This window comes from Cicer arietinum, chromosome 8 (assembly GCF_000331145.2).
Source record: "Cicer arietinum cultivar CDC Frontier isolate Library 1 chromosome 8, Cicar.CDCFrontier_v2.0, whole genome shotgun sequence".
NCBI lineage: Eukaryota > Viridiplantae > Streptophyta > Magnoliopsida > Fabales > Fabaceae > Cicer > Cicer arietinum.
The window spans coordinates 23,868,700-23,881,921 of record NC_021167.2 but is presented as its reverse complement, the minus strand read 5'-3'; the positions used below and the strand labels follow the sequence as shown (position 1 = coordinate 23,881,921).

The window sequence follows — 13,222 nt, the reverse complement described above, 5'->3', positions numbered from 1 at the left end:
TTTTTCTTAGTTTTATATGATACTGTCTTTTCCTTAATTCAAACTTTTTGTATGAAAAGTCAAAAACATGTAATTTATTAAATTAAATGCAAACGTGTCTACATGATGAGAGAAGATGGAATACCACATATATTTCCAACCTATCAAAACTGAATTAGCTGGCGCCAACCATTGACCATTGAATTTGAAAAGAAAAAAAAGCACTTTTCTTCTACACAACTAACTTCCCAACAACTTATTTCACTTTTCATTTTCCACGCTAAAACCACTTCCTCAAATTACTAGTTAGAGTCTTTGAGCTAATAGCTCTATTTGGTAATTAATTTTTATATAGGTTTATAGCATATTTTTTTAAGTTTATAATATTTTTTTTAGTTAAATTACATTCGTGGTCCCTTAACTTAATTTCAGATAACGTTTTAGTCTTTTATTTATTTATTTCTCCGAATTGGTACTTTATTTTAATTTTAAGTGACAATTTAATATTTTATATTTTAAAATTTCAACAATGTTATCCTTTTTTATACAAAAATTCAAAAAAATCATCAAAATTTTCAACCAAAACCCATAAAATTAATAATCATCTTCAATATAATGCAAATTTTATCAAATCTATAACTCAAATATTAAAATACACTCATATTTTCATCTCCAATAACATCAAATAAAAGAATGAAAATATGAGTTTATTTTAAGATTTAAGTTATAAATTTGATTAAATTTGTATTTTATTGAAGATGATAATGAATTTTATGGATCTTGTTTGAAAAATTTGATGATTTTTTTGAATTTTTGTAAAAAAAATGATAACATTGTTGACATTTTAAAACATAAAATATCAAATTGTCACTTAAAATTAAAATAAAAGATCAACTCGGAAAAAATAAATATAAAGGACTAAAACGTTACCTGAAATTAAGTTAAGGAACTACGGATGTAATTTAGCCTATTTTTTTATAAGTTATTTAAAATAACGTTTAAATTTATAATTTATAATATTTTATTTTTTTTTCTTCTATTTTTACTTTTATTGTTTTAACTGATTTTTTAAAATATTAATATAAATATATTTTCTTACATCATTTTATATTTTTTAACTAATTTAATCGTTAATTTTATAAATATCAATTATCAACTAACTTATTATTCTCTATCTGCTATTTTTGTCAAATACACCCTAATTATACACCCCAATATGAATGTAGTGCACTAGAATTGTCACTAAGATAGAATTTGGCATACATTTGTTTTAGTGCATATTAAAAGTACTATAAAAATATGGTAATGTTTGCTTCCACTAAAAATATAATATTTCATTTCATATTTGACTATATGCCAAATTCTAACTTAAAATCATTACATTCCAGCTTCTTAGTCACATGCATGGACTAGAGTAATGGTCAAAAGTAGTTCTTATAAGATTTGCACAATCTTCATCTCTTAAAATGCATATGTTAGACTCTGATTAAAATGAATTGTTTGAGTTTATTTACACTCATAAACACTTATGAATCTCTTTAGGATAGTATATTAAAAGAACTTATAATTTGTTTATAAGTTTTTTTTAGTTAATTTCCATAAAATCTTCATGATAGTTTATAAAAATAATTTAAAAACTTATATGAAAACAATTTGACTTTATTTTACTTATTGTTATAAAATAATTGATATATAAGCACTTATACGATAATCACTTATGCTATAAATACTTATTAAATTGTTTATCCAAATAGAATCTTAATTAGTCCCATATAGATAGCTCAACTGGTGAGCTTAGCGATACCAGAAGAACTTTGCGCGCAAGAGATTCAATATTCAAGATTCAAATCCTAAAAACTAAAGTATCTACTGATTTACTAATATTTACTTATCCAAAAAAGTTACAACTAAAAGCACAAACTCTAAGAACTATAATTTTTACATATCATCAACATCCAACCTAGTGTCACTTTTTGAATCCTTAAGAAGAGGATCAACATCATAGTAGTGGCCAACTTTCTTCTCTCCATAAACTAATGGTTCTGCAAAGTTAAGCAATAGCTGCAACACTTCTTTCATTGAAGGTCTACTAGAAGGCAATGTTGCAGTACACATGACACCAAGTTTGAAAACTGTACACATTTCATCCAAGTAACTACCTTCCATAACATCTTTGTCTAACAACTCTTCTACATTGATTCCTAACAAAACTTGTCGCCACGCCCACTCTGAAAGCGACGAGTGTTGATCTCCATAGTTAGCTTCTTTACCAGTTGTTAGTTCCAATAGGATAACTCCAAAGCTAAACACATCAATCTTTTCACTTACTCTTGTTGTTTGAACATATTCTGCAATTCAAGTGTGAAATGAAACAACCCTTTAAGTATATTATAAACTTATGTTATGCCTATAGAATAATAGACATAGAATTCAGGTTAGTTTTGGTTCAAAAAACATGTTTTGTTTTCATTTTTGTTTCATGTTTTTTATTAAAAAAATGTTGTGCATAGGTCGGTTCATGGTTCAGCTCAGAAAGAAAACCGAACTATGATGGATAGTTTACAAGCCATCACAGTTCGGTTTTTTGTTTAAATACCTAAAATATCCAAATTAAGAAAACACAATATGTTTGTTAGTGAAAAAACAAAAAGATATGCAAATCATATATTCACCTGGAGCAATGTAGCCAAATGAGCCAATCACAGCTGACATTGTGTTAAGTTCCTCAGGTTTGATTAAAATCCTAGCAAGTCCAAAATCAGCAACTTTTGCATTGAATTGAGCATCCAAAAGTATGTTACTTGTTTTAACATCTCTATGAACAATAGGTGGTGAACAATCATGATGCATATAGCTCAAACCTTGAGCAGCACCAATTGCTATTTTCAACCTCTTTGGCCAATCAAGAATCACATTTTGCACCAAAGTTGATGTTGATGATGATGACTTATTCTTCATGTGCAGCCACTTATCTAAACTATGTTTTTCCAAATACTCATACACAAGAAGCATACAATCATCATTATTAGATATACAACACATCAATCTCACAATGTTGTTATGACGAATATTGCTTAGTATTTTTACTTCCGCGCGAAACGAGCTTATGAGTTTACTGTCTAACTTTCTGTTATTCCATATCTTTTTCACAGCAACATAACCTAAACCGTTGACGTCGACTCGGTATACTGTACCGTAACCACCGCTGCCAATAATATTATGTTCTGTCATCGACGAAATGATGCTTGATTCGTTGAAACTTAGCCTCTGAAAGGATATAAGCTTCCATGAATTATCCAAACCTTGCTTCCTTTTCGTGAAAACTTTGATAATCAAGAAAGTAACCAAAAAAGCTAATAACAAAGCTACTATCACAAGGCTTATGGTCAAACCAATAGACCATGATGATCCTTTGTTTTTCCTTTGAAGACTAAAATTTGTGCACAAAGTGATGTTAAGCACTTTTGTATCAGCACAAAGACCAGAATTTGCCAAAAAGCTTGTTGCAAAAATTGAATTTTGAAACTCACTCGGAATTCGACCGGTCAAATTATTATATGACAGATTAAGATTGGTGATTCTAGGAAATTGAGAAGGAATTTCTCCAGAAAGATCATTTTCTGACAAATCAAGTTGACTAAGGACAGGTAATTTTCCAATTTCATCAGGAATTTGACCGGAAAGTTGATTTTGGCTCAAATTAAGAGTCACTAAGGATTTCCATGATATAATATTTGATGGAATTGGACCATTGAGTTGATTTTGATTAAGCAAAAGAGTTGTTAACTTTGGAAGTGATGTTAACTCTTGTGGAATACTTCCATTTAACAAATTCTTACTTGCATCAAAAACTACTATACTAGTCCATGCAGACACTGCATTTGGAATTCTACCCGAAAATTGATTGTTACCTATCTCGAACCGCGAAATTTTTAAAGACAACTTTTCCGGAATCACGCCGGTGAATTTGTTATTACTTACCATGAAATTTGACAATTTGAAAGATGTCCAAAGACCACTAGGAATAGTACCAGAAAACTCATTGTTGTAGATTTTCAAATCCAACAAGCTACCACAATTTCCTAACGATTCTGGCAACTTGCCGCTAAGATTATTTTCAAAAACTGTCAAATTAAGTAACTCACCATGATAGCATAAATTTTCAGGTAAATTTCCAACAAGACTATTCGATGAAATCACAAAGGTTTTCAGCCTCGAATAGCGACCAAATTCAGTAGGAATAGTACCTGATAACTTATTGGAAAACACACGAAAATCGACAAGAAATCGAAAAAGGCCCAATCTTTCTGGTATTTCACCTGATAAACTATTGAGTGACAAACTCAACCATGTCAAACTTTGAAGCTTCTCAAAATCCTGTGGTATTCTTCCTACAAGATTATTCTCTGCAAGATCAAGTTGAGTCAAATTCAATGCTTCAATCACATTAGGTATCTCACCAGAAAGATTATTCTTGTAAAGAAAAAGTACACTCAAATTCTTCAACAAGAATAAACCACTAGGAATTTCACCAATTAAACCATTTTGTGACATATCCAATTTCTCCAAAGAAACCATATCACCAATATTTTCAGGTATTTCACCAACCAAATTAGATCCATAAACATAAAAAAGTTTCAATTTTTTCAACTTGGTCAAACTCAAAGGAAAATTCCAAGAAGGTAACATAGCATTAGAAGAAATATCAAAGTACTCAAGATTCAACAAATTACCAATCTCATCACTAACACTACCATTCAACAAACAATATTGAACCCTAAATTCTTTCAATTCCCTTAACTTTCCAATCCCATCAGGAACACCACCAGCAAAATTTGTTGAACTAAGGTTAAGATATTGCAAATTTGAACTCAAATTTCCAATATCATTAGGAATCATACCATCAAAATTGTTCATAGAAAGATCTAAAGAAACCAACTTTGAACAATTATAGAAAATTTTGGGAAAATCACCAGGGATGAAGTTGAAGCTGAAATCAACATGTGTAAGGTTTTTGAGATCACAAATGAAAGGTGGTATTGTTTTTGTGATGTTGATTTTGGATAGAGTGATTCCAGTGACAGAATCATTTGTGCAAGTAATTTCATTCCAAGAACAGTGATTGGAATTTGATGGAATCCAATGGCTAAGAAAAGAAGGGTTTTGATTTTGATTTTGAAGGTATTGTTTAATGTTTAATAAGAGTTTATGTTCTTGATTATAATAAAGTTGAGGAGATTGAGAATTTGCATGGTTTAATAATAATAGGAACAAAGTTGTTAGAACAAAGTGAAATGGTAGTTTCATATATGATGATAAGGTTGGTGTTTTTTTTATCATTTATGTGTCTTAGTATTATTTTTGTTTTCAATGTGTGCATTTGAATGAGTTCATATGTGCTTAGTTCAAAGACAAGAGAGGAAGATGATAAGAAGGATGAAATTTTTTGGCTTGCTTTCAAACTTAGCAACACACACGTATGTATATATATATCATATAATGTAAAATAGACATAATTAGACATAATTATTGATATAATTATTGATGTGATTTCTTAATTTAATTTTAGATAACATTGATCTTTTATTTATTTATTTTTTAATTTGATTATTTATTTAATTTTATTATAAAAATTCAAAAATATAAAGAATGAAAATATGAGTATATTTAAAAATTTAAGTTATAAATTTGATTAAATTTACATTATATTGAAGATTATAATTAATTTTATGAGTTTTGTTTGAAAATTTTGATAAATTTTTCTAAAAAAAGAATAACATTGTTAACATTTAAAAAATTAAAAGATTAAATTATTTACTTAAAATTTAATAAAAAATTAAATTAAAAAAATTAAATAAATAAAAAAATGAAGTATTATTTGAAATTAAGTTAAGGAACCACGTTAGCAATTATGCATATTGTTATAATATATTTCACAAGTATTAAAAAAAATATAATTTAACATGTTTACTTCTTTTATTGTTAATATCATAAAAGAGAGAAAGAAAAAAAGTTATGCTTTTTAATGGTAAATTCATTAGGAATATTTTTATGAAAAAAAAATCATCAATGCATATTTTATTTTGTAAATAGTTTTATATTAAAGAACGTAGAAAACCTATAATTAAGATTGGAGACAATATATATTATTAAGAAGGAATCAAGTTACTCTAGGTTAACTCTCTTTAAAATTATATTGTTTAATGAATCATTAATGAAATTTACAAAATTTTATAAATTTCAAAAAAACTATTTTGATAGTTTATTAAATAATCTTAAATCAATGTATAATAAACATTTAAAAATATAACTATAATAATATTAAATATATAGATTAACTTAATCCCTCGTGTGTATTTAGTGAAATGAATACTTAGTATTTAGTGTGGTTCAAAGTTACCTATATACAGTGATTGGTAAAGTCAAAGATAAACAAAGCTTGCATCTCTTGGTGGGGAGTTAGATAAGAACCATGAACACACAAAAGCCAATCAAAATGAAAAATTTGGTCAACTTTGACAATAAATTTCGTAGACTAAAATACAAAACAAAACAAAGAACTATTTTTTTTTGGTAGTTAAATATTTTCTGCATGCAATTATAGAGATATGATTTTTTAATAAATAATACATTTTTTATTTATTTATAGATGAGATGGTATCATTGTCGTCGTGAATTCATATATAATTATGAAATTTCGAATTCACACTTGATGTATGTTGAAATCTTGTTGTTTTAATCATCTAATAAAATATATTAAAGATCTGACTCTCGTATATATAAATTTCATATTTATAATAAATAAATAAAAATGCTAATACACTTATTAAGAATCTAAATTTCTTTATCTTATAATTTAAATTTTAAAATTACAAAAAGTAAATTTTTTCATTGAAAACTTATTTTTTATTTATTTTTTGTATATTTAAGTAATCTAAAATCATTTGCCACTCATTTTAGTTTCTTCAATTCCATTTAAGTAATTTTGCTGCATCATGCATATAATTTTGAACCAAATATCCACGAGTAGCATGTCACATCATATATCATATTGTTGTTGTTATCACTAATCACTAGAATATGTATGATATATTCTAGATGATAATATTTATATTTTATTTTATTATTTTTTCCAATTGGCGTTTAGATTGCTTGATGAAATGTTTAATTAGTTTCTAGATTGGAATGTGGTGAAAGCTTCAACTAACAAAGAAATGAATTGAAAGAGTTTATATTGTCATGAATGATGATGTCACATACACTCATAAAAGAGATATACTATAGTATTAATTAAAAACTTCTAGATGGCCTATGAATCTTGTAACAAAAAAATAATTTTTAGAAGACCTCAAACTCAATCCAAAATATATTATCTTAAAATGAAAGTTATCATAAAATGCATAAGTATTAATATTAAATTAGTCTAATGGTTGAGATTTGCCTTTCGATTTAAAACTTTAGTTGCAACTATTTTTTTTTATATTTTTGTTAAACTAACAACCATCACATCACAATTGTAAAGACATCGAAGACTCTAAACTTCTACTTAAATGTGACGACGTCAATCATTGTTCAAGTTTTGAACAATTTTCAAACATCATTAGTAATTAACATTAAGACGTGAAATAGAGAAGTTGGATGTAGAACCAAACACACACTAAGAGGACAAGTTTCTTAATAAAATCATGTTAACCAAGTAAACTTGCAACCATTGAGAAGAGCTTTGGAGAGAACACAGTTTACACACTACATCGTGCTTCAAAACTATATCAAGATCAACAAAACTGGCATATTAAGATTCAATGAACACATACAAAATTGTATCTTATATCTAGTTGTTCTATAGTGATATTCTAATACTTCATTTTTTTTTTTCTTTTACAGTCTTCTTCCTAAATGTTTCATACATTGAAAACTATTTAGACAAATCTAGACTACAAATCAACACTTCCTCTAAATAAGTCACGCATTTTGTACTAAAACTACAAAAACATTGACCGATAGATGCATGTCATCCGATGTATTATCAATCATTCACGTAATATCAATCATTCTTCGTCATCATCATCTGAACTTGCATATGCCAGACCCAGTAATCCCCCGGCAGAGTTATTGTCAACCTTAGTTTTAACTTCTCCTTCATGCGACCCTGACGAAGGGTGTTCCTCAACTTTCTTTGATTTGGACAAAGATTGCTCATTGTCTTTGAAATTATCACGCTCGCAATTCATAACAGGAGCGTTACTAGGTGCTTGTGTTGGCTTATTGCTTTCGGACCTTGGCCGCTTAGGTTTAATCTCCACAACTTTTTTCAGCAGATCATGCTGCCTGTATTGCAAAAACATAGATACTATGAATAACGTTTAAGCAAGGAAACAAGAAGAAAATGCATGGAGGGGTAAGTTGGAGTGGAAGAAGTTCAACCTGATCCCACTCTTTGGCTTTGGCTCAACACGTAACGGTAATGGTATCGATGCAGGCGAAGAATCTGCTAAACTTGCCGCTCTGTATCCATTGGTAAAGGAAACAAAATAATACATATACAACTTCTAGTAGATACCGTCAAAGTTTAGCGCAAGTATTTGGTGCGCAATGTGTGTGAGCGTTGATTCTTACTCATCAAATAAATACAACTTGAAGCAGGAACAATTTTATAAGAAAAATAAACTTGAACCGTATCCTTAAAAACAGCTTCGACAAACACGTGAAAAAGGAAATTGAATCAAGTGTTAAAAATGCTACAGTTCAATTTGGATAAAATTAATTCAGTAGAAATTATTTGGATCAGACAACCATATCCAAAATGTAAGGTATCAAAATTCAAGACAACAAACAGCAGTACAATCATGTGGTACTAAATATGCATTTCAGTGATTCAAGTTCCTACTAAGATTTAACCGATATCGAAAAGCTATTCTCACTCAATTTCTTGATAAGTAACAATCTTAACAGGCAAAAGCTTCTGGATAGAAGCTCAATAGTGTCTTCGGAATAATTTGTAGTAGAGAGCATACATAGATTTTAAGAACATAAAAGCAGCAAAAGGATATCTTAAAAGCAGCAAATGCTCGTTTTTCAGTGCGACGCAGGAGGCGCTCTGCATCCTCCTCCGCTTCCATTTGCTCCTTGAGATATAGTAGATCATCACTGTCCAACGCTGCAAACTTAAACTTTAAACGAGAACAACGAGACTAGCGTATATATAATATAAGACCAGAAGATAAAAGCAAGAAATGAGAGAGCACAAACAACACAGAAACACAAAAAAGCTAGAGAACAAGTTTGGTACCGCCTCGCCCATGAAGATAACCTCCACGCTCCCCAGCAACCTCTTGCATCTGCTTGCATCAGGAAGCCAAGATCCCTGTCAGGGCATGTTATCAGAAAAATCCCTCGTTTTGCCAGAAAGGTTATTTGAAAGCTTGAAACAACATAGACAGAGGGAGCATTTGGGTAAACAACTTAATATAATGTGTTATTTAATAAAAGCTTATATTCTCATTCAACGAGATAATTACGTTTGGCTGTCAAAGTAGAATATGAGATGGATGATAATTGAAGACAAGACAGTAGGTATCCTATGCATAAGCGGATTCGATGAACTACTCGGAGGGCTTATGAAAGTAAACTGAAAACAACTTATAATAGACCTATCATAAACTAATATTTGAAGTTCCTCTAAACACTTGCACAAGTACTAATTTCATAAGCTAAACCCAAAAAACAACTGTTCCAATCGCCTCCAAGATACACAACCCAAAGAGAAAATCAACACCGATAAACAAAGCTCCAATTTGCTACATTCTTAACAGGTGTGTTCAAAGGAGCTACCTACAAACTATAAAGCTTATTCCAAACCTGCTATGTCATCACCCAAACAACAACAAAACAACAATGGACAATCAAAGAATGGTCTTATAATAAATACAAAAACTACATTTTTACATTTCCCATAATATCCTATGAAGCAAACATGAACACTGCACACAACATTGACTAATACACACCGATAACAGTTTAAGAAAATGGAAGTCATCGAATATGCGATGTCAGACACCACACACATATTTAATCTGAAGTACCAATGCTACATAGATTACATCCCCTCACTCATTAGGTGAAAAATCAACCCCTTAGCATACATATAATAAAAATGTATTCATCATATACATAAAACATTATCAAAAACATATTTTATCATTCAAATATACATAAAACATATTCCAAACTACTAGCAAACATTTAAGAATCAAAACAAAAACAACAAACATAACAATAACAAAATAACTACAAAAAATTCCTCCCACTAAACAAAAATCAATCACAGTAACAAATGGGTACCCAAAATAATCATGTAAACATTAGAAAATAACAGAAGGTGAATCAATGCGCTAACCTTTGCAACCATACGTTGAAAAGTAACATCTTCATCATCAATCTTATCTTTTCCTTTACCCAATTTCTTATCTGTAAAATTAACACATACCCAGTAACTAAAATTGATGAAAAATCAAAACTTTTTAACAACAAAGATCTTATAAACATTAAAAAATAAAAATAAAAAATTGGTGAAAATTATTATACCTTTTGGGTCAGTGAGATTGGTGTATTCTCGAACTTCTCTTCCTGCCATACTACAAATACAATTTTTGCAGAATTTTGTGTTTCTATATGATGATAAGAAGATAGAGAGATTCTGAAATTTCGATTTGGAAGAAGATGGTTTCTTCTTCTCTGTGAAAGGGGAATATAGAAGACACTTCTAGAACATATAGTAATTGTTCATTTTCTCACTCAAAATTCGATTTTTTTTTTCATTTATAATCTTAGGGTTAAAACTTAGAATTATTGATATTTCTTATCTTTTTAATAATAAATTTAAAATTTCATTTCTTATCTTTATATAATCTTAGGTCCCCTATTTTGCCTTAATTGCAATTTTGATCCACCTATTTTAGTTGAAAGTAATTCTCATTTTATTTCTCTTCAATTTTGTTCTCAAACAGAATTTTGATCCGAAACCTGATGAAATTTCATTTTTTAGCGTTTATTTAAGTCACACCATATCTTAAGATTTCGTGGTGCAACAATTGTATTTGAAATATATGATCATAAATGGTGCAATATGACTTAAAAAAATGAAACTTTATCGAGTTTTGGACCAAAATTCCTTTTTGGGACCAAAACTGGAGAGAAATAAAATGAGGGACTACTTTCGTGATTAATCTAAAATAGGGGACCAAAAATACAATTAAACTTTAATTTTTATTCTCAACTAAATTTACTATGTCGATAAATTGCACTTATTCGTCTCGATGAAATTTTTTCAATATTATAATTATTATATTATTATTAGGCTTAATTACTGTTTTGACTCTTTTTTTTAGCTGAATCGCAAAATTAGTCTCCCCAATTTATTTCTCCTCAATTTTGGTCCCAAAACATAACTTTGTTCTAAAACTTGACGGAGTTTCATTTTCTTTGCATTTATTTAAGCCACACTATGTCTCAAGATCTCGTGATGCTACAATTGTACGTAGAATCTATGACTATAAATGGTGTGGTGTGACTTGAAAAAATAAAACTTTATTAAATTTTAGACTAAAATTCTGTTTGGAGGCCCAAAACTGAGGAGAAATAAAATGATGGATTACTTGTAGGGATGACAATGGGTAGGGTTTGGGTAGGGTACTATAGTACCCGTCCCCACACCCGCAATTTAAAAAAATACCCATACCCATGCCCGTACCCTCTTGGGTATCAACTTTAATACCCGTACCCTTACCCTCTGGGTACTTAAGTGCCCGTACCCATACTCGTTACCCACACTTCAACTAAAAAAAATCAATAAATAAATGATATTATTGTAATTAAATTTAAAAATTATTCAAATATCTTAAATCCAATCATAAAATATTATAAACCAAAATATTTTCTAACTCAACATTTTAAATGAACACTCGTTATAATACACATTTAAATATTTATAATAATATTTTGTGAAATTGCAAGTCATACGACAATATTATCTGAGATAATTGATACAAAGTTGCAAGTATAATTATAAAGTCACGATTAATAAGATATAACTATTAGTTATAAAATCACAATTATTTACTATTTATCATAATCGTATTCTTAAAAATTTTGCAAACGTTTATGTTTCAATTATAAATATTGTAATGGTCCAATGATATTAATAGATGTTAAAACATAAAAAGAAAATAATTAATTAAACTAAACACTAATATAATAAATAACTAAATAAATAAATAATATATTTATATAAGTGCGGGTGCGGGGCGGGGTGGGAGACCGAGCTCTGATGCCAATTGAAGTAACAATGTCGATTTACAAGAAAGGGGGGTTTGATTTGTAAATATGCCTTTTAAAAATTCCTGTTAAAACTTAAGAAAATAACTCAAGAATGGTCTTGGTTATGAAACAGAAAACGGAGAACGTTCTTGGTTTATGTTATAAAACAGAGAACGTTCTTTAATTAGCAGAAAATTAGTTTATATTTTATCTCAAATGATTAATGCAGTATAATAAAGAAGGAGAAAGGAAAGAGAATACCACACAAAGATTTATCCTGGTTCACCCAACGTGGGTTACGTCCAGTCCTCACACTGTGAGATTTTCAACTAAGTGTTTAAAATGAAGAACCTTCTTAATCTTACAACACCTAGAATAAATCAACCTTGATCTATTTCTTTCTTAATTACTTTCCACCCAGAAAGCAATCACAACACCTATCTAACCTTGATAGGAAGCAATCTTAAACAAACTATAAAGAAACTCTTATAGTTTGAGTTTTTACAAATGATTGAATTTGACAGAATCTGATATTGCTCAACTCTTGTTTGAGAATAGATTCTTTACAGAGTATCTAATGACAATTTCGCAGCTGATATGTGAATGTGCAGCAGTGGCTGTTTCGCGAATTGCAGAAAATGATGTTGCCTCTGTTTTTTATAGGCTGTAGATGTACTTGAATGAATGTACAAGAGCTGTTGGAGAGATTTTGCTTTTTTGACTGAAACATTATTTTTAGAATAAAAATAATGCTGCTTTGAAAACAGCTTTTTGACTTTTGATGTTTTAGCATTGAAAGCATTTCTGTCCTTTCTTTGACGTTTTCTTCATTGATCTTGGATGGTACATTATCTGTCTTGAGTCTTGAGTGTAGCTAGAGGAGGTTGGAGGAGATTTGAATCGAATTGCAGACTGAAACAGAGAGGAT

At 29.2% G+C, this 13,222-nt stretch overlaps 2 protein-coding genes across 3 annotated transcripts; both read right to left on the bottom strand.

Moving 5' to 3' along the window:
- Positions 1-1,830: 1,830 nt before the first annotated feature.
- Positions 1,831-5,430, bottom strand: LOC101497820 (uncharacterized). Of its 2 annotated transcripts, XM_004512628.4 has the most exons (3): positions 4,953-5,430; positions 2,652-4,385; positions 1,831-2,327 (listed from the first exon to the last, which is right to left on the bottom strand). In XM_004512628.4, exons 1-3 carry the CDS (start codon positions 5,317-5,319, stop codon positions 1,918-1,920), a joined length of 2,511 nt encoding a protein of 836 aa, XP_004512685.1. In that variant the 5' UTR covers positions 5,320-5,430; the 3' UTR covers positions 1,831-1,917. The 2 variants fall into 2 exon arrangements, with proteins under 2 accessions (XP_004512685.1, XP_004512684.1); XM_004512627.4 differs by having other exon boundaries at positions 2,652-5,430.
- Positions 5,431-7,748: 2,318 nt separating this feature from the next.
- Positions 7,749-10,782, bottom strand: LOC101498351 (uncharacterized). Its single transcript, XM_004512629.4, has 6 exons — positions 10,564-10,782; positions 10,376-10,446; positions 9,269-9,317; positions 9,030-9,136; positions 8,404-8,486; positions 7,749-8,307 (listed from the first exon to the last, which is right to left on the bottom strand). Exons 1-6 carry the CDS (start codon positions 10,610-10,612, stop codon positions 8,028-8,030), a joined length of 639 nt encoding a protein of 212 aa, XP_004512686.1. The 5' UTR covers positions 10,613-10,782; the 3' UTR covers positions 7,749-8,027.
- Between the last annotated feature and the right edge of the window lie 2,440 nt (positions 10,783-13,222).